Raw genomic sequence first — 21,291 nt, forward strand, 5'->3', positions numbered from 1 at the left:
ACAGAGAGGTTTAGAATGGCAGACAACAGTCGTTACAGGAGCAAGTATAGCTTAGTGAAACCACTGTGCAACAACCTTCACCTCTACCACAGAACTGTGTGCTCTGTGTGCTCTGTGGTTACACACACACACACTGCAAATGTGTCACCAAAGCACTGCTTGTAGGCCTCCAAACTGGAAAGCATTCAAAGACAGTTTAGACCACAGAACTGTATTTACAAAAGAACAGTGTATAAGAGTAAAAGTAAATTAAATTCAAGTTAACTGCAACAATATGGATGAATCTCTCAAATACTTTTAAAAAATAAAAAGCACACAACACTCAAAAGAGTAGACATCAGAGCTAAGGGTGTAGCTAGTATGTGTAAGGCCCTGAGTTAATTCCCCAATACCACCACCAAACAGAGAAAGACAGCAAAAGTACAGGGTGGGGCAAGTGAGAGGAGCCTAATGTCCTGAGTTCCAACCATAGAACAGACTTAAAAGTGGAAGAGAACATTCCACTGATCTCTCTACACAGAGGTATGTGTGTCTATTCATACAACATACCATGCAGAAACACATGATAATAAATTAAAAAATTGAAAGAGCTTACAAATAGGCAGAATTAATCTCTTAATCTCTTCATCTATGATGGTAGCATTTCCTGGCAGAAGTAAGTACTGGAAGGGCTAGTTCCTGGAGGAGAGGATTGAGGGGACTTAGTGGGTGTAGGGAAATAGTCTGTGACTTCATCTAAGGGCAGCTTCCACATGTGCTTCCTTGACTTATGTGTTATGTATGGCATACTTAATTTAAAACATTCAGACAAGGCCAGGCGGTGGTGGTGCACAACTTTAATCCCAGCACTCAGGAGGCAGAGATAGGCATATCTCTCTGAGTTCCTGGCCTGTCACCTACATAGTGAGACCTCATCTCAAAAAGGAAAGAAAAGAAATCAAGAAATATCTAACATGGCAACCAGACACTCCATTTGGGAAAGCAGCTGTGATGCAATTTTCAGTCCTATTGCTAGGCAATATGCTTCAGTGTGGGGTTCTTAAACTACGGTCACCATATTTTTTAAAGATATTTTTATTTTTATGTGTATAGGTGTTTTGTCTGCCATGTATGTCTGCACCATGTACATGCCTGGTATTCAGAGAGGCCAGAAAAAGGGGTTGGATCTTCTGAGACCAGAGTTGCAGAGGGCTAAGTCATCATCATATGGGTGCTGGGAAGCCTAGGTCATCTGAAGCAGCCTGTGCTCGTAATCACTGAGTTATCTAGCCCCTGGTCACCATATTTAATATATAGAAATAGTGACACCCGAAATTTTGATAAAAAAAAATTCTTGCTATTAAAGATTGGGGTTTTGGAGGCTGGAGAAATGGATTTGGGTTTGGTTCCTAGAATCTACAGGGGAACTCACAGCCAGCTGTAATTCCAGTCCTAAGGAATCTGATGCCCTCTGGTCTCCTCAGTCACTGTCTGCACATGGTACACTTTGATCCATGTAGGCACTCATACACACAAAATAAAAATAATGAATTCTTAAAAAACAAAAGTTTGTGTCTCATTATGCCCAGTTTATGTGGTAATGGGGATAGATTAAACTCAGGCCTGAGCTACATTCCCAGTCCCTAAAAAACTAGCTTTTTATTATGAAAAAAATAAGCACTTAAAATCAAACCTTGACAAGTAAAATGGTACTGCTACTAGAAATATGCTCTATAGTTCTAATATAATTAATGGAAGGAAAAAAAAACAAATTGTTCAACTCAATTTAAAAATCTCATTGACACACACTGATCAAATTCTACATGAACCAAAAAAGTTATTTATCTATCTCTGATCATGCATTTTTCTGTCTTATTGCCATTGCCCAAGTTAGCCTGTTTCCTCTTTCTAATCGGAGTTTTACTCAGGTGGGGAGCTGGCAAGATGGCTCAAGAGGTAATGTTTGCTTGCTGTTATCATGAAGACCCACACAGTGGGAGGAGAGGATCAACTCCCACCAAATTGCCTTCTGACCTCCACATGTAGAGTGGCATGCATGGAGCACCACAATACATACAATGTAATAAAATACCTTTAAGTATTTCACCCAAGTAGAAGAGAAACTCACTTTGCTACTAAAATTCTAAGATTTGGAGTCCATATTTTAGTGTGTTGGACCCAGAAGATAAACACACTACACTTCCACTTCTACCAAGATAGTATATAAAATCAAAAAAGGGAACTGCAACCAAGTCTCTCTCTCTCTCTCTCTCTCTCTCTCACACACACACACACACACACACACACACACACACACACCCTGGGTTTTGGGGTCCAACCTGAAACTAGGTAAAACCCCAGTGACAATATTAACTATAGTAGAAAAGAGATACAACCCTAATGGTGCGCTCAAAAATGGACCAATAGTGGACTGGTCTCCCTGGGTAGGTAAGGACTGTGTGACTTAGAGCTCAAATCACAGCCACAATGCCTACTGTCACCACCTCTTTACTGCTTAGTGTTTTCCTCGTCCTTCTTTTTTCTTTTATGCTGGAGATTGGTCCCTTGTCCATATTAAGTAAGTACTCCACCACTGAACTACACCCCCAGATCTCTTCTGCCCCTTATTTAGTATGGGGTTCATCAAACACAAGACCTTAGTACTGCAGCAGTTTCTGCAACACTGACTTCTGGACAGCTTCTTAGCATGCATGACTTTGAGGCAGCTAATTTGTCATTAACTACAGAGGCAAAAAAAAAAAAAGAAAACCACAGAGGTAATAACTCCAGAAATCCTACAAGCAGCAAGCGGCAGAGCTGGAGTTCACACCTAGGCAGAGGCTCTGTGCTGTTACCATCTCCTCAAATCGAATATTTGGAATTAGGCTTTCCCTAAACCCCACATATCCTGAATGTCACTAAGAGCCGGCAATCACAAAAGGGCATGGTGGATGTGACAAGGTCAATGCTCAGCCTCTGTTCCATCTTTTTGTGCTTTGCACTCCCAGTTCACATTACACTGGAAGTGCAGGTACAGACCGCACCAAACGTAGCCAGTGACAGAGGCACCAGAATAAGAGCAACAACAAAACATCACATCCAAGAAAGCAGCTGGTATTGGCAATTTACTATTAAAGTTAGGAGATGGTAAACTCTATAGCTCATGGGCCCAAGTTCAATCTTCCTCGATAGCTAAAAACTATATTTTACACACAAAAAAATTCAGAGAGTCTGAGGAATATATGAGGAACATAAATGAGACTTTGTGACAGATATATGGCCTGAAAAGGCTTAAAATATGTAGAGGCTAGGCATAGTGGTGTGTGACTTGAATCCCAATACTTGAGAGGGAGAGGCAGCCAGGTCTTTGTGAGTTCAAGGCCAGCCTGGTCTACAAAGCAAGTTCCAGGCCAGCCAGGGCTACAACAGTGGAACCCTGTCTTTAAAAAAAAAAAAAAAAAAAAAAAAAAAATCACAGAAGAGTTGTATCCTTTAAATAAATAGAACCACATATTTTTAAAGCAGTGGTTATCAACCTTCCTAATGGTGCACGCCCTTAATACATTTCCTCCCCCAACCACACAATCTCACTACTTCATAATTGTAATTTGCTACTGTTATGAATCATAATGTTAATATCTGATATACAGATGGTCTTAGGTGACCCCTATGAAAGCATCATTGGACCCCCAAAGGGTTGCAATCCACAGGTTGGGAATCACCGTTTTAGATATTCAAGGAACTCTCACTCCCACCCATATATGCCCGGATTTCTGGTAATTCTAGTCTCAGCATAATAAACAGCTGAGATAGAGGCACATACCATGTGCTTAACTCCATTCATTCACACAGTATCTCCAACTGGAGATCTACCAATGGACAACGGCTTTTATTTATTTATTTTTTGTTTTTGAGACAGGATCTCTTTACCTAGCTAGCTAGCCCTGACTGTCCTGGAACTCACTATGTAAACTGGCTAGCCTTGAACTCACAGAGATCTGCCTGCTTCTATCTCCCAAGTGCTAGGATTAAAGGCCTGTACCATGACCATGCCTGGCTGACAACTGTTTTTATATTCCAACTTAATAATAAATACTCAAAGGGGCAAGTGTAAAATTAATTCCTAGAGAAGTAGTTGAAGTCTTCTCTAGATCATTCTCTGATTAAAGTCAAGTATGGAAGGGAAAAGAATTATCTGGAAAATAGCATTTATGCTCAAATATTCCCCAAATGGCCTCTTATATGATTAATAACCTATAGTTACAGGTGTATTGGAATATACTATGACTTTAATAAATGTTCATTTGCTATGATATTTAAGTTGATGATAAAAGCAAAGTACTCTTCAGGACAGGTGAGATGCCTCATGTGTTACAAGGCCCAGAACCCTCATTTAAAAAGCCAAGCATGGTGGTACCCATTTGTAACTGCAGTGCTGGGGAAGTGGAAATGGGCAGATACCTGGGGCTAGCCACTTTGGCAAGTTCCAACCCAGTGAGGAACACCATCAAGGTGGTCCTCCTGACTCTATATGCATACACACACATGTGCACCCCCACCCATTTGTTCGAATGTACACACAAACACACACACACAGAGTAAATGTACTACTCAACTATTTGTTAACTGTATAAACATGCTGATAACTGAGTGACGTCTTGATAAGCAAGGTTTATGTGTGTATACGTGTGTGTACATGTGCATGTTTGTGTATGTGTTCCTGTGTACATGTATGCACGAAGATCCTCAGGTACTGAGGATACAGACACACACTGCCCTGTCTGGCTTTACATGGTGCTGGGATCTGAACTCAGGTTTTCATGCTTACACAGCAAGCGCTTTACCAGCTGAGGCATCTCCCCAGCCTGAGTAAGTTTGTGTTAGGCTAGCACTTTGGATATAATGGTTCAGTAGTTACCTTCACTGAAATCTGCTCAAATGAGGATCAATCAATATTGTAAAGATTGTGGGGGCTGGAGAAATGGCTCAACAGTTACGAGCACTGGCTGATCTTCCAGAGGACCCAGGTACAATTCCTAAAACCCACGTGGCTGCTCACAACCCTCTGTAACTCCAGGTCCGGGGGATCGTCTGCCTTCAGTGGGTACCAAGAACACACAGTGCATAGAAACACACAAAGGCAAAACACCCACATAAAAAAATTTTTTTAATGTATTAAGTGCCCTAGAAATGACTCAGTGTGTAAAGGGGTTTGCCATAAGCCCGAGTTAGACCCCTGGAACTCACACAAAGTTGGAAGGAGAGAATCGACTTTGTAAAGTTAGTTGTCCTGACCTCCACACAGGCACACACATGCATCATACACACGACAGTAATAAAATGTTTTTTAAAAGACTGCATGGTAGGAGTCTCATGAAGCGGTGTATATAGTGTTTAAAGTCTACCACATTTCAAATGGGTTCTATGTCAAAGCCTTTGGAAAATTAACTACAAATGTATGGGGGGGGGTGTTAGGAGTCATGGCACATGGCTGTAATCCCACCTCTCAGGAGGCAGACAAGAGGATGGGGAGGATGGGGAGTCAGCAGCAAGCTTGGGCTACAAGAGATCTTGTCACAGACTAACTCGTTCCAGTTCCAAGACTCAGAAATGTCTTCTCAAGAGCACTTCATTTAACAATTTCTTGGATTTACATCACTTTTGTTTTTCCTCTGTGGTGCATGAACTTTAAATGCCTTGAATAAATGCTCATTTACAAGTACTGAACAAAACAAAGACCCTTTGCTCCTACTAAACAATAGCCCCAACTAGCAATCCTCTCCAAACCTAAAACGATTATGAAACATCGTATCGTATGCCAAAGTTGTCTGAGGAACACCCAAATGACTTAATAATTATATGCGAGCAAAGACCAGTTTCTCAAGATGTCACAACAATATTTTTAAGCGTAGTCATTTAGGATTTAGGGTGAGGAAGAGACTAGCTGGATCACACAGCAGAAAGATTCTAATCTATTCCATAATACCTAAAAACAAAGCTGGTCTCCTAGTGCGGAAAGACCGGCTAGCAAACCAAACCCAAACATCCCGTAATAAAAACTCTTATGACGACTTCCCTTAGGGACTCCGGGGTTTCCTACTTTACTTCCTAAGTGCCAGGCCCTTCAATGGGAGAGCCACGGTAACATCTGCAGAAGGACGTGGGACAGATCATCAAGATCTAAATGCATGGGCCATTCCATGATAGAACTGAGTTGAAGAGAAAGTTGATTCTGCCAGAGGATAGGTCAGAGGGCATGGGTGGAGTTGGCAAGGGTCCACCAGGTGTGGAGAGGGCGACTCGCTAGACTAGACCCTAGGAGAGGAGACAGAAGAAACCCGAAAAAGGCGTGGCAAGTGAAAACGAACGCCCGCGCTAACGCCCCAGGTGAAGCCCCCGAAGTGCCCGATGAGCCCTGGTTATCCGCCCGGTCCTTTTTGGCGAGGACGCCGGGAGCGCATGAAGGAGGCTCCCTGAGCCGAGACACCGGGAGGAGGCAGGAAGCGCCCCTCACCCAGCCAGGTCGGGATGGGGGAGATCGGGCCCCGCCCTGAGTCCCTGAGGCGACGCCTCTGCTCCCCCACGCCCGCCGACGAGCCCCGGTCGGCTCCCCACCGAACGCCCACACTCACTTTCTCGTGGAAGATGGACTCCATGTTTATTTGTCTGGAGCCAACGGCCCCGGCGCGGAGCAGCCCCCTCCAGCAGCTCCGCCCCCGGCCCCACCCCTCCACCCCGGCCCGCCCCGCTCTGCCCACGTGCCTCCCGCCAACCAATCACTACGGCGGGCGCACGTCACGCGGCGCGCGGCGCCAGGGAGCGCGGGGCACGTGACCTGGGCGGTGGGTCCTCCGGGCGCCTGTTCTCCCCCGGCGTGCGCGGTACTGCGGCGCCACCTGCCGTGCGGAGGAGCTTCTCCTCCCTCCGCGCTTTGCTAGACAATCTTGTGATTCTAGGGTTCTAGACGAGGATCCTCGCGGCCAGGTTTTCTGTCTTTTTTTTTTTTTTTCTTTTCCATCTTCTTTGGTACTTTCTTCTTAACTGCATGTAACTAATACCTCCTCTCCCACTGAAAACCTCTTTCAAGAAAAGGTATTCTCTTCACACACCTAGTACTTGTGTGAAAAAGACTATAGCTAATATTTAGTTAGGGCTGACTTAGAGCCCATTTCTAAGTGCAGTTTAGTACGGCATCTTCTGATGTGTGTGTCTGTTGTAATATTATACAAATGAGGAAATGGAGGCACGAAGAAATTAGGGACAGTACAGTGACCAGGGTAGTTCTGCCTGTTGGAATGAATCAGTCAGGTCACGGGGTAAGTGCTCTATCTAGCTCTGAAGGAGGAAGCTTCGGTGGGGAAGTGAAAAGTCCAACAAAATGTTTGGAGGCACGCGCGCGCTGGCAACGGCGTCGGGGACAGCGCGGGGGGGGGGGGAGGATGCTGATGAAGATTAAGCGTAGGATGGGCGCAGATCTTGCACTGTGAAACCATTTTAGGTTCCTTAAAGTCAGCAAGGAAACTCAGTATGAAGGTTCATTCTTAGCATCCTTGCACCTGAAGGTAAAGGAAAGAGTATACTGAGTTGGAGGATAGCTGGGATATGCCAGCCTATAGCCCAGGTTACATAGGGTGACCCTGCCCCCCCCCTCCAAAAAAAAGAGGCGACAAGCAGTTAAAGATTTTTAAAACTAGAGATATAGGGTCAAATTAGCACTTTAAAGGACCACTGGGGAACAGGATACTTGAAGGCATTTGGGGAGAAATGAAGAGATGATGGTGGTCATGACTCTGGTAGTAATTTGAGGGATGGAGAGAGACCATTTAGAACCTTTAGGAAATAGACTCAGAAGAATCTAGTGGGGAAGGGAGGTGTTGTTAAGACTTCTGGATTTCCACTGTAGGTACCGCCTACAGTAGGAGTAATACTCCTATCAGAAACACTATGCAGAACGAGCAAGGTCTTGGGAAGAAAGGACAAAGGTTTAATTTGGGGAATAATGAATTTAAGTGTCTGCGCAGCATACAGGTGCTTTTCTTGAGTAGTAGTCATCAGGCCTGGAGTTTACAGAAGCTGGTTTGAGCTGTGGGGTGGGGTTGGTTCTATTTAAAAGGGCTGGAGAGGTGGCTCCATGGTTAAGGGCACTTGTTTCTCTTGTAGAGCACCTGGGTTTGATTCTCAGCATGCACCTGGAGGCTCACAACAGTTGGTAACTTCAGATCCAAGGGATCCATTGCTTTTTAGGCACCAGGGATGCACTGTGTGGCATATACACACATGCAGGCAAACATGCATACACATAAAGTATAAGTATGTAAGAAAAAAATTTAAAACACTGGTAACTAGTGGGGCATGGTGGCTCATGCCTTTAGTCCCAGCACTCAGGAGGCAGAGGCAGGTGGATCTACATTGAGCTTGAAGCCAGCCTGGTCTACAAAGCAAGTTCCAGAACAGCCAGGCTACACAAAGAAGCCCTGTCTCATCGTAGAGCAAAGGAAGAGATTGAAAAAAGGATCTAGAGCTAAGTCCTGAAGGTAGAGAACAGGAGGCAAGAAGAGTACAAATAATGAAATGGAAGGTCCAGGAGAGAATGCTTCAAGGAGCAGTCAGTGTTAGATGCTGCCAAGAAGTTCAGGGGCGTGAATATTTACACGAGACTGCTTAGTTTTGTTTCTGTTAAGATCATCTTTGTAAGTACAAGTTCAAGAAAAGCAGGGAAGTGAGAGGTGAGGAAATGGAGACTACCAGTGAAGACCAGCTCAAGGGAAGTGCCATATTACTTGTTGAACATTCTGTGTGCAATTTCCTCTTGAGATAAAACAGATAAAGCTGTCCATATTGGAGGGAAGCTCTTTACGGTGCAGGATACTATATTCTAAGGGGGGAGAAATATTCCATCTTGCAAGGAAGCTAGTGAAGAAAGAGAATATTCCAAGGACAGGGAACACATTCCATCTTACAGAGGGGCATTATAAACTCAAGTTCCAGTTGCTTTGGGGATACTATCTTACAAGGACTCCAATGTACAGTATGGCTTGTTAAGGAAGGGAATGGCTCAGTTGCCTTTAGCCTACTGACTATGGGTGACATAGGACCTCTGTTGGTCTTTTCTGTATCGAACACACAGATTGCCCAGTGCCACTTTGAGATCTTTGGCAGCAATTAACTGCAGCTCACACACGATTGAGCCAGTATGATAATGAGTATTCAGAGATGGGTAATGCCTGGGGGGCACTCACCAACCTAAGACAGAGCACCTGTGTGGCCTGGGCAGGCGTCTCCATGATGGATAAGGTGACCTGCTGACGTCCCACGCAACCCAAGTCAGAAGCTCATTTTTTAATAAAAGGGGGACCTGCAATGCCCTGGCCCCTGTTTTGGGTAACTGTTACCATGCTTGTGGACCTTGACCTTGATATCCTCCCAACGCTAATTCCCTGCCAGGTTCCACCCTCCTGAATGCTTAAGGGAAGTTCCTTGTCTGTGTATCCTAAATAATGGGTGTTAACAGCTTAGATGCAAGACTGTAAAAAATCAGTATCGAACTTCTGCCCTCCAGGGTCCTCCCATTGTGCTGTAAGCCTGTATTTAAGACCTCCTACCCCCTTCAAGAAATGACATTCGACATTTAAATTTAAAAAAAAATAATTATATATATGTAGATATACTTTATACATCTATATATATATATATATAATTGAATGAATACTGCGAATATAATCTATGAATACCACAAATGTGATTAATCTCATGAGTGTAATTTAAAAAAAAAAAAACAAAAAACCCTAGCATCATCCTTTAGAGATCTTTGGAAGCATTTTCTGTAACAAGGTGTTCGAGGCCAGACAACTTTAATAAAGAGGTTGGTTTTTGCTCAGGATTCTGAAATTACAAGGTCAAGGGCCATATCCAATGTTGGCCTTCTTGTTGCCAGTCCTGAGTTGGTATAAGGTATCACATGGCAAGTGATACAGCTCTTACAAAGCCACCAGACATTCAATTATAGCTGCAATATCCTGATGCACAGTCTAGTCCAATCACTTCTCAGAATCCTACTTCTATACACAGGATTCGAAGACGTTTCTATTCTTTTAATACTTCACAGTGGAGATTAAACTTGAACATACCAACTCCTGGGGGACACTCTGAAACCATAGCATACATTTGAAAAATATGAGGGGAAAAAATGGTAGTTATGACTTAGACCTGTAATCCAAAGAGAGAAATAAAAATGAAATGCTAATAAATGAGATACCTATGTATACAACAGCGTGTCAATTGTAGTTGTTTTTGAGACATGGTCTTGAGAGAGAGAGAGAGAGAGATAGATAGATATCTCCTTGGCTGATCTAGAGTCTACTATGTAAATCAAGCTGATGTGGCATTTACAGCAATCTTTCTGCTTCTGCCTCCTCAGTGTTAAGATTACAGACTTCACTACCCCACCTGGCCTCAACAGTCATTTTTTAAGTTATCTGTGCCTGATACTTGAAAGATATTTGTAGATGTAACCATCTTGTTAAATAAGAAACATGGAGCCAAATACAGAGTTAAAAGCCAAGAGGTCAGAGGAATGGCTAAGAGCTGAGACTAAAAACCTTACCCTTCACTGCCGCTGCTGTCCTACCTCTCCGCAAGAGCTACTTCCTGTGTGTTTGTCCTTTTTATTGACTTTTTGTTCTGCCTTCTCATTGGTTGTAAACCCAACTACATGACCTCCTCGTCACTGCCCATCTATACAGACCACCAGGTCTTCTATGGTTGGTATTAAGATTAAAGGCATGTGTCTCCATGCTGGCTGTATCCTTGAACATACAAAGATCTGCCTGTCATGTGATCAGGATTAAGGGTGTGTGCTACCACTGCCAGACTTCTGCTATGGCTTGCTATTAACTCTGACCCCCAGTCAACTTTATTTATTAATATACGAATAAAATCACATTTCAGTACAAATAAAATATCACCATAGATACTTCAATAAAATACAAAGGACATAGTTGATTACCTCAATAAAAAGTAAAGAAAGAATCACATTTTAAATCCTTCCAATTAATTAATAAATGTTTTTATTTCTCCAATAACTTTTAAAATGTGAACATTCTGTGATTTAGCCACAGGCTTTACTTCCAAGTAACTTCTTCATTGGGCCTCAGTTCCCTGTGTGAATAGAAATAAGGAAAGGAAAAACAGTAAATCAACTTACAGAAAAATATTAAAATTTTATGTGTATGTGTGTGCCTTAGAGTATATACATGACCATGTGTGCACAGGTGTCCTAGCATGCCAGGAGAAGGCCGTGGGTCCCCTGGAACTGGAATTAGGCAGTTGTGAGCCACCATGTGGGTGCCAGGAACCAAACCTGGGTCCTCTTTAAGAGCAGCAAATGCTTTTAACCACTGAGCCATATCTCCAGCCCCCATGTAAATTTTTTTTGAGAGGGCCAGAAGTTTATATTTGTTTACATTCTATCAAACTGACTTATTGAAGTTTTACATTAGATTAATCTAAACATTCCTTCAATTCTCTCATAAACTTTTACTGTCTCTTTCCCAGCTCAAAGAACAGTAATCTCTTTATTTACATGACAGCTCTGTTCCTTTGAGTGCACTTAATGGCTTCTAGATTCTTTGCAGCTCATTTTGTCTTTCTTGAAATACCAGACTTGTGAACCACACCTGCACGGGATGCTACTAGTCTCTTTATCCCTTGAGCTTCCAATCCAGAACGCGATAGCCACTGGCAGATAGCTACACTATCTGGTCTTGTTAGGTGTGCCACAGACCCTGGCAACTGCTGGGTGTCACCACTCAGTCACCGTATGTTAAGCTCTCAAGCAGTGATGCCACAGCATTACCATTTATTTCAGCTATATCATGGCTTAAGACATATACAGTAACACATATGAAAGCATATATGATAGGTTTGGGGCAGCTGGCTTCACTTTTGTTTCTACACTCAAATACACTTTTTTTTTTTTTTTTTTTTTTTTTTTTTGGTTTTTCGAGACAGGGTTTCTCTGCGTAGCTTTGCGCCTTTCCTGGAACTCACTTGGTAGCCCAGGCTGGCCTCGAACTCACAGAGATCCACCTGGCTCTGCCTCCCGAGTGCTGGGATTAAAGGCGTGCGCCACCTCAAATACACTTTTAAAAATTCTAACTTTGCAGAAGGGGGAACTATGAGGGGAGGCCTCAAGGGAAAGGGCAACAATAAAAGGTCATGAAAATTAGAAAAGACAAAATACTGCATTTCTCCCATCATGCAAAATCTAGATTTAAATAGATGTGGCATGAAAATAGAAGGGAGTCCATTTGGGAGAGGAAGGGAACCAGTGAAGGGGACGAAAAGCACAAATAGCTGCATAATGAGGGCACTGGAAAATGGCTCAGTGGTTCTGAGTGCTTATTGTTCTCACATAGGATCTCCACACTGGGAGGCTCCAGCTCCAGGGAACCTGATGCCCTCCTCTGGCCTCAAAGAGTACCCACACACAAAATGTGACACATAAATAAAAATAATTTTTTAAAAAGTCACTATGAAAAAAATTAATACAAGAAAAACAGGAAATTTCAAAGATCTGAAAGGGCTAGATCATGAACTAAAGATTTACATTCCAGAGATAATCATACAATTTCATCCAATGATTAAATAACAAGCCTGAAGTATCTATCCATCATTTGTCTGTTAATCATCAGAGTAGAAAAGAAACCACATCTTTATCTTTGGAAAAGAGCCCAAATGCACCAGAGCTGCGTGAACTAACCTTTGAAATAGCATACTCTTATTCCGGAAGGCAGTTAGCTTTTCATCATTCCTCTTGTCTAGATAGCATCCAAAGACAAATCCCATGGGAACCAATATATGGACCCAGTAGTCACGTATAAGCTGAAGCATCGTGATTGCTAAAACAGAGGGGGGAAAATAAAATTAAAATACATCTGCCTTTGAAATGTTGGAGGAAAGGGGTTACTAGGGGCTGGGAACAATACACTGTAGGAAGGGGATGAGGGTGGAAGGATGGATATAATCAATGCATGCTGTATGAATGGGAATTCCATTAATATGCACAACTAGTGTTTTAAGAAGTACCCTGTGCTTTGGAGATTTTCTTGAGACAGGCTCAACCTTGCTACATTTATGTTCTGGAGCCCACTGTGTAGACTAGACTGACCTTGAGCCTGCCACAGATGTTCCTGACTCTGCCTTCCTAGTGCTGTGACTACAAGTATAAGCTACCACACCTGGCTTAAAACAAATTATCTTCTAAATCTTTATCTGAAATGAGAAGATAGCTGTGGACATGACAGATTAAAGCATAATAAGCCTCTTTAGGTTTTCTTGGCATCAGAATGCAATTAAAACCTAAACTAGACAGCAATGGTTGATATAAGATTCACTGTATTTGGGTCAGTGTAATGGTTCACCGGGTGAGGGCACTTACTGATCCCCGAACCCACATACATGGTTGAGGGAGAGAACCATTCCACAGGTTATACTCTGACCTCCATGTATGCATGCATGCACACACACACAAATAAATGTAATAAAAATTATACTGTGGGGCTGGAGAGATGGCTCAGCAGTTAAAAGAACTGGCTGCTCTTCCAGAGGTCCTGAGTTCAATTCCCAGCAACCATCTAGAATGGTGGCTCACAACCATCTGTAATAAGATCTGGCACCCTCTTCTGGCGTGCAGGCATACATACAGGCAGAACACTACATAATAAAACAAAGCTTTTTAAAAAATTATACTGTATCACACTATTTATGAAATCTTATTTTTCATTTCATCGGTGATTTGATATGCTGTAGAGCAAAGAAGTGGAGAACTTAGAAAATTTTACCTGCAAAGTGAATATTTGCACTCTCTGTGTTGCTTCTCAACTTCCACACACGTAAAATATTGGTGGGTGCTCTCACGACACAGATGCAAACTCAATATTATTTTACTGGGTTGACGTGTGTGTGTGTGTGTGTGTGTGTGTGTGTGTGTGTGTGTGTGTGTGTGGTTTTTCAAGACAGGGTTTCTCTGTGTAACACTGGCTGTCTTGGAACTCTCTGTAGCCCAGGCTGGCCTACAACTCACAGAGATTCACCTGCCTCTGCCTCCAAGTGCTAGAATTAAAGGTGTTTGCCACTACCACCCGGCTAGAATTTTTGAGTAAAGATAAATTTATTGAAAACTATTTTTTGAAGGATAAAAAAAAATTGCAAAGAACATAATGTCACAGTATCAGAAAATTAAATGACTATAAAAGATAAAGAATTTTATAGAATGGTGCCTATTAAATGATACTAGAGCCTAGGCTATCATATGTCTGTGTAGAATGTGGAGTAACTCTTATCCTCATTTTATATGGTATGAAAACAGCTTAACTCAGGGTTGGAGAGATGGCTCAGTGATTAAGGGACTTGTTCTTGCAGAGGATGAAGATTCTGTTCCCAGTACACAAGTTCAAGCTCACAACCATCCATAACTCCAGTTCCAGGGAATCCGGTGACCTCTTCTCACTTCCATGGACACAAGGCTCAAACATGTTGTACACACGTACATGCAGACAAAACACGCAAAAAGTAAAATACACTAAAAACCCAACAGCTTAACTCAAGTAGCTAATGATTGCAAGCTGCTGTTCAAATTCAGGTCCGCTCCAAACAATGCCTCCTGTGTCATAGCCCATTTTCTCTCCCTGAGTTGATATGCCTAGTTATCTAAGTGCTTTTTAGCTTTTAACATTTTCCAAAGGGCAGATAAAGAAAAACAGAACTGGGAATCAAGTAAAAAAATAGCAAATGTGTGCTGAATTCAATAAAAACGCCACTGAATTGCCAATTTTATGTTAAGATTTGTACACAGCTGAGACAATAACACACCCACATGCGAATGATACTGCACGTGAGTGGCCGAGAGGACGTGCCAACCCTGGGAGAAGGAATGCGTTACGGCCAGAAGTGCTTAGCACAGCCTGTGCTCGGCTTATGTAGAGTCCATTCCTGCTTCACCTCCTCTATGAGTCTGTATGCGAACACAATTCTACGTCAGATTGAAGTTAAAAGTTGCAGTTACTATATAGTTCAGAATATGCCATGTTCCTTATAGCAAATTCCAGTTTACCTACAACTTGTCCATTTGTTAGTTTATGTTGTAGTTGCCTAGCTACAGCTGGAATTCTCAACCTTAACCACACATCAGAACCACCTGGGGAGTCTTTTTTAAACTAGGGAATCTTTGGCCTCATCTCCAGGATGAGACTAGAATAGAGCCATTACTACTGGCCTGGCTCCATTGACAAGAAAAGAGATGAGTTAGGACTATGGGGCTCCTGCCACAAATGGGCTCTTACAGACTATGAACAACTCACCCACTGATCTGGATACAAATGCTTCTTGAAGATACAAATGTAAGTAAAGCCAATCTTACTTTATTTCCTAGAAGACAGTGGTTCTCTTAGCCTTTGTTAAGTAGTATCACTTTTATTTAAAGTAGCTCTTGAAATGCTAACCAAGGGCTCACCAAGTGAACTGTTTACCTGCTTTTGTAAACTTGAGCGAGTCAAGACTGGAGATGATAAAGACCCTTGATAATAATATGAACTTACTTTCAAAGCACTCAACTACAAAATACTAGACAATGTCTGTGTTCATGAGCCTCTGTTCAAGTTCCACAAACTCAGTGGTCACCTACACTTCCTGTTCTTATTGCAAACTGAAGGGCCAGAAACATGCTCAGCAGGTAAAGGCACTGGCCCTCAGGTCTAAGGACCTAAATTTGATTCCTGGGACCCACATGATAGGAGAGAACCATCAATTGAAAGTTGTCCTCTAACCTCTGCACCAACATGTATGCTGTGGCATGAAGGTATACACACACACACACACACACACACACACACACACACACACCTGCATGCGCACACACAAATAAATGTTAAAAAAAAAAAAGAGGCATTAGCCTCATCATTTCCACAGCTGTTAGATATCATTTGGTATTAACGAGTACTTGCTGATTTCCAGCTCAGAACAGTTTAAACTAAGCTCAGCTACCTGTAGGCTACAAGCCATTACTACTGGCATTCTAAGAAATAGGTTTAGTCTGGCTCTATTTAGAAGAGATGAAGTAGGCCCATGGGGCTTTTGCCACATATGGGTTCTTATAGACTCCAGACATAATGACAATGGTACTAAGAAAAGGATTCTTTATAGATTCCATGGTAGGATTCAGTCATCATGAAGGAATATCCATAGGAGATAACGACAAGCCTCAGTCCTAGAAAGGTGTCTCATATTACAGTGGCACACTATATATTCAATGGGCTTGGGAGCAGTGCAGTGAACATCTGCACCATGGATATTTTCCTGCAAGTAGATGAACAGGGAGGGCAGAGACGGACATCTGTTAGTCAGAACGATTTTCCATAAAATGGGTAAGAGGAGACATAGAGTGAGGATCTCGGCCACGGGCCCAAATCCACAGAGCTCCATCTAGTATAGGCAAAGGTGGTGAGGACTGGACAAGCTTCACTGAGGTAAGTCTAGGTTTTGGATGAGCTAAGAATGTTAGCAAGAGGCAGGGCCAATGAACTGCTTTAAAGAATATATTCCTGGCTGGTGCATATGAGGCACTATACATATTAATAGTCTCCTTTTACCTCTTCAGATTTATTTTTTAAGTGTGTGTGTGTGTATGTATGTGTGTGTGTGTGCCTGTGCACATGAGTACAGGTGCCTGAGAAGGCAAGAGGCATCAGAGCCCTTTGGAGCTGGAGTTGTGAGCCACCCAACACGGGTTCTAAGGAACCAAACTCAGGCCCTCTGGGAAAGCAGCAAGCACTGAGCCATCTCTCTAGCCCCAGGGGTGTCTCTTTGTATGAGGGCCCATAAAATAATTTTGTTATTTCAGAATTTGGAGCAACTATAGCATTTCTCTTTTGTTGTTGATGTTTTTTTTTTTTTTTTTTTTGGATTGTTTTGTTTTTTTAGACAGGGTTTCACTTTGTAGCTCTAGCTGTCCTAGAACTCACACTGTAGACCAGGCTAGCCTTGAACTCACAGAGATCCACCTGCCTCTGCCTCCTGAGTTCTGGGATTATGGTGTGGGAACCATAGTGTTTCTTAAAGGAAAAAAGGACTGGGTTTCATTTAGAGCAGTAAGGACTCACATGGAGGGACGGGGGAGGAAGGGAGGATGCTAAGAGTTGCATTGGCTCTGTAAAGCACATGCTCTAATACAGAGCTGCACACACTGCCTTGGTCATGTATCTCTTAATATGAAAGTGATCCAGGGGTTGGGGATTTAGCTCAGTGGTAGAGCGCTTGCCTAGCAAGCACAAGGCCCTGGGTTCAGTCCTCAGCTCTGAAAAATGAAAGTGATCCAATTTTTTTGTCAAGCTTCTAAGGAGCTGAATCTTTTTTTTTTTTTTTAAACAATTATTGTGTTGCTAGGCTGGCTTCAAACTTGCTATCCCCCTGCCTCATCCTCATAAGTAGCTGGAATTACAGATGTGGGCCACTTTTAAGAGGTGCCTCAGCATAATCACTAAGTCATACAGTCCTCTCTAGCACTGTAGGTTTGTTAAGTAACCATGTCTCAATGCAGTGAGCATTTTTTTTTTCTAGATGAAGAAATCCAAGTTCAGTCATGGTAAAGTAACTTGCTTTAAGTTATAGAGTGAAGAATCGGGATTAGCATAATACCCAGGCAATCTTTATCGTGGCATGGCTTAAGCTCTTGTGTTCTACTGTCTCCACGTTATGTACAGAGGTAAACACTTAAATAACTTTTTTTTTTCTTTGCAGAGTCTCACTGTGTAACCCAGAACTCTGTACACCAATCTAGTCTCAAACTCACAGGGATACACCTGCCTCTGCCTCCGGGCACTGGGATTAAAGGCATGCACTACCATAACCAACTTTTGTTTTTTGTTTTTTAAAAACAACAACAAAACTCACAATTTTTTTCTAATATTTTTCTCTAACACAATTTTCTTTCCCCTTCCAAGAAGAAAACAAACTGGCGTGTTATTTTAGTGAGTCCGCTCTGGATTCACTTTAGAAACATGTAGACATTTAAAGAGATAAACCTTGTATCTAACTGGATCCCACAGGACTTTATAAGTACCACTCACAAAGTGTCGCCTAAGCCATGGAAAACAGAACTGAATGCGTAGGGCAATGGGACCCTTGAGATCGTGACATGCACAAGCTGGAAACCAGGCATAAAGTCATGTTTTTAAAAGGCCAATGGGTAAGTGCATGCTTCCTATTTAGGAGAGTGAAGTTGGGCGAGGAGGCAGATGTCTGGGTCTGGGCGAATGTGCGGGGGCTTCTGGATCGGAGCCACGCTCTGGTTAAGCCAGCATCAGAGCACCCTTGGTAAAAGGTGTGGAGCGGGCAGCCCGGAATGGTCCCCGAGGGCGACCCTGCCTTCCCCAGCACCCTCCCGCCTGCACCATCTCGACGGGGGGCGCCCGGGTCCCCAAACCCACCTGCAGCCCGGTGACAAGCACAGCACGACCAAGGGCAGCGGTAGGGAGCTAGGCCACTGGCGGAAGCTGTGACCTCAGGAGCTGCCACTCTCCGCGCCACCCTGAGGAGAGGGGTGGCGACGTCAAAGCAACGCCTCGCTCTCTTGGTAATCTCTCGTTGACTCCTTTAATTTTTAAGCTTCCCATAGTCAGGAGAGGTTCTGCATAAAACCTGGATCCAAGCTTAACAAGATCGGTGAGCTTCTGCGCTGTCGTCTTCCCCAACCCGGTCCCCCGCCACCCCCACAGATGGTGTCGCCCGGGTCGTCCCCGCCTCAGCGGCTCGCCTCAGGCCCAAGATGGCGGCCGCCACACCGGAGCTCCTGCCGGCCGCTCTCCGCCGCTGAGCGCGCGCCTGCCCCGCTCGCTCTCGAACCTGGGTTTTACTGGGGGTTGGGAAGGGCCGTGGACGGTGCTGGGGGAGCCTGACCAGGCAGGTGAGGACGGGAAAAAGAAAGCAGCCTTCGGGTCTGGGAGGAGGCCCTCCCGGGGTTCCCTCCTCGGCCCCGGTGTCGCCCTGACGCGCTCCCGCGGTTTCGCTTGCGACCGTCTCCGTGGTTCCTGGAATAAGCGTTCCGCAAGGGGAAAGGGAAGTGACTTCTCCACGGGTCGAAACCTCCGGGTGTTTGTGGCGCTCCTACGGTTCTCCTTTGCTCCTTCCCTCCCTCCTGTATATTTCCTTTGACCTTTCAACCTGTTGGAGCTAAGAGTTAATCCGAGTCCAGCCTGGACCCCTTTCCGTGGTGCCGCGGTACCCCCAAGCCTTCCCTGCCCATCTTGGGTTCAGAGACCACGAGGCCAGGTGCCCTCTTGGCTCCTTAACTTCAAAGACCCTGGAGATGTTTATGCCCCGCCTTGTTAGAATTGTCGCTCTCAGTGCTTCCACAGTCATTGCGGTTCCCGAGACCTCATTCTTACTTTCCTTGTTTACATACTTTTCAGGAAACCAGAGGTCAAGCCACCTCTAACCCCAGTGGTCTGACCCTCTGTGACCGGGAGAACTTAAGCCACTATCTGCCTGCCCTCTGACCTTTAAACGTTCCAACTCCCTTGCCTGTTTCAAAGCCCTTCTTTACCTGAACGACTGAGGGGAGGCTTCTCCCACTCTCTAAGCCCCAGGACTAGTCCAGACCCATCTTTATTCTTAGACTTTTGCATACTTCTCATTGGTTGTCCTCAACCATGCACGATCATTCTTGAGAAAGCAAGTATATATTCGGGATGAAGCAGAGACAGTCACAATCACTACCCTGAAGGAATTTCACTGCTTTCAGCCTGCATTTATTTTGCTGTGAGCCCTATGCTTGGTTTGGGTGATGTAAAGACGATCACTTTTAGACACTCCGTATCTGTTCAGCAAATATTCTTTGTGCCTCCTTTGTGCTAAGTAATCAAGCAACCAACGTTACCTGGGGACAATGAAAAGGCTGCACCTGAGCTGGATCAGAAGGAATTTGCTAGACCTGGGAAAACAAGGTCACTCCTGCATGCAGAACAGGGATTAAAAACTTGAGAAGGTTGGGCATTGTTAAGGGAGATTTGAAAACAAAAACAAAAGACTGAAGGTGCAAATTGGGGCTTGTGAAGAGCTTGGGAGTGGTCTTGATTTCCAGTTTGGATGGTATTCAATAGTTAGCAGGAAGCCAGTGCATTCTTGTAGGGAGTGGGCGTGGTAAGGGTATGGAAGACCAACTTGAGGCAAGAAAACTAGATGAAATTGCAGTCATTTGGGTAAGGCAATAAGTACCTCCATCAAGGCAGGAGAAGAAAGACCAAGAGAATGAAGTAAATGCATTCAACTAGTGAGTATTAATTTGCTGGTAAGGGGTGGCTCGCTTTTAGTCTGGAGGCCTCGTAATGGGTGACACCATTGCAATCCAGTCTGAGACAGATACATAAAGACAGGATGGTGCCAGCTCTGCTCTTTAGCAGTGGCAAAACCACAATGTTTCGCAGCCTAAAGCATTGATTTGGGAGTCTAGACCTCTGCTATTACAGTCGCCACTAGCCACATGCAATATTGAGCACTTGAGATGAGGTGGGTCAAAGATGTACTGGAATTTGAAGACAGTACAAAAACAATGTAAACAGACTCGTTAAATGATCACGTGTTGAAATGGTGACTGTTAAATATAAAACATCAGGCTTTACCTCCTTTTACTTTTAAATGTGGCTGTGAACAATCTTAGATTACATCTGTGGCTATGAGTTCTGTTAGTCTAGACTAATGACGAGAGAAGACTAAGGGGGCAAAATTTGATCCAGACCCCGAGAGAAGAGTAAACTGATGTCCAGGCAGCTTCCTGTGACTCCTCACCCCACCTGCAAGTAATAACACTCTTAAGTTATTTTTTTTTATTTTTTCCCCTCAGGCAATCAGACATTTTTAAGGGTTTTGGTTTTTGTTTGTTTGTTAATTTTAAACTTTATGTGTGGTGCATGCATGTACCACAGTGCACAGATGAAGGTCAGAGGCAGCTTGTTGGAGTAGTTACTCTGCTTCCGCCATGTGGATACGAGGGATTGAACGCAGGTTCAAGTTAACCCCTGAGCTGTCTTGCCAGCCCTGCCTTCAAAGGCTTTTGAGCAAAGGGTAATGTGTGTAGGGATGTTTTAGATTAACCTGGCAGTGGTGTTTCCATTGAGATGAAGGGAGGGAGAGCCGCAGGGGAAGAAATGGAGAAACCGGAAGGTAAGGTAATGAGGCCAGACGTTCAGGTGTTGACAGTAGAACAGAAGAGGGATGGTGTGTGTCAAGGTGTTCTGAGGGAGAAACAACCCAAAATTGATA

At 43.7% G+C, this 21,291-nt stretch overlaps 3 protein-coding genes across 17 annotated transcripts in view; 1 reads left to right on the forward strand and 2 right to left on the reverse strand.

The window, feature by feature from the left end:
• The window catches only part of Atxn3 (ataxin 3), a 36,547-nt gene extending 29,825 nt beyond the window's left edge, over positions 1–6,722 (reverse strand). For all 11 annotated transcript variants that reach the window (XR_006063577.2, XR_443087.4, XR_013044467.1 and 8 more), the window contains exon 1: positions 6,612–6,722. Coding sequence is in view for 6 of the 11 variants with exons in the window: in XM_016009160.3 (XP_015864646.1) it covers positions 6,612–6,635 (24 nt within the window). In the remaining 5 variants the exon portion in view is untranslated. The remainder of the gene's footprint in view (positions 1–6,611) is intronic.
• A 4,306-nt stretch (positions 6,723–11,028) lies between these two features.
• On the reverse strand, positions 11,029–18,627 carry Ndufb1 (NADH:ubiquinone oxidoreductase subunit B1; the record flags this gene model as incomplete). The annotated part of the gene is made up of 3 exons (XM_006990882.4): positions 11,029–11,136; positions 12,740–12,878; positions 18,462–18,627. Coding segments are annotated over 3 exons (342 nt in total), but the record flags the coding sequence as incomplete, so codon positions are not given.
• Cpsf2 (cleavage and polyadenylation specific factor 2) overlaps positions 15,136–21,291 on the forward strand; it is a 33,870-nt gene continuing 27,714 nt past the window's right edge. For 2 of the 5 annotated variants that reach the window (XM_006990885.4, XM_006990886.4), the window contains exon 1: positions 18,773–18,937. The gene's annotated coding sequence lies outside the window, so the exon portion shown is untranslated. Of the gene's footprint in view, positions 15,378–18,080; positions 18,221–18,560; positions 18,697–18,772; positions 18,938–21,291 lie in introns of those variants that run through there. The other 3 variants (XM_076551282.1, XM_042261071.2, XM_076551283.1) reach the window with 3 other exon arrangements.

This window comes from Peromyscus maniculatus, chromosome 14, assembly GCF_049852395.1.
Source record: "Peromyscus maniculatus bairdii isolate BWxNUB_F1_BW_parent chromosome 14, HU_Pman_BW_mat_3.1, whole genome shotgun sequence".
Lineage (NCBI taxonomy): Eukaryota > Metazoa > Chordata > Mammalia > Rodentia > Cricetidae > Peromyscus > Peromyscus maniculatus.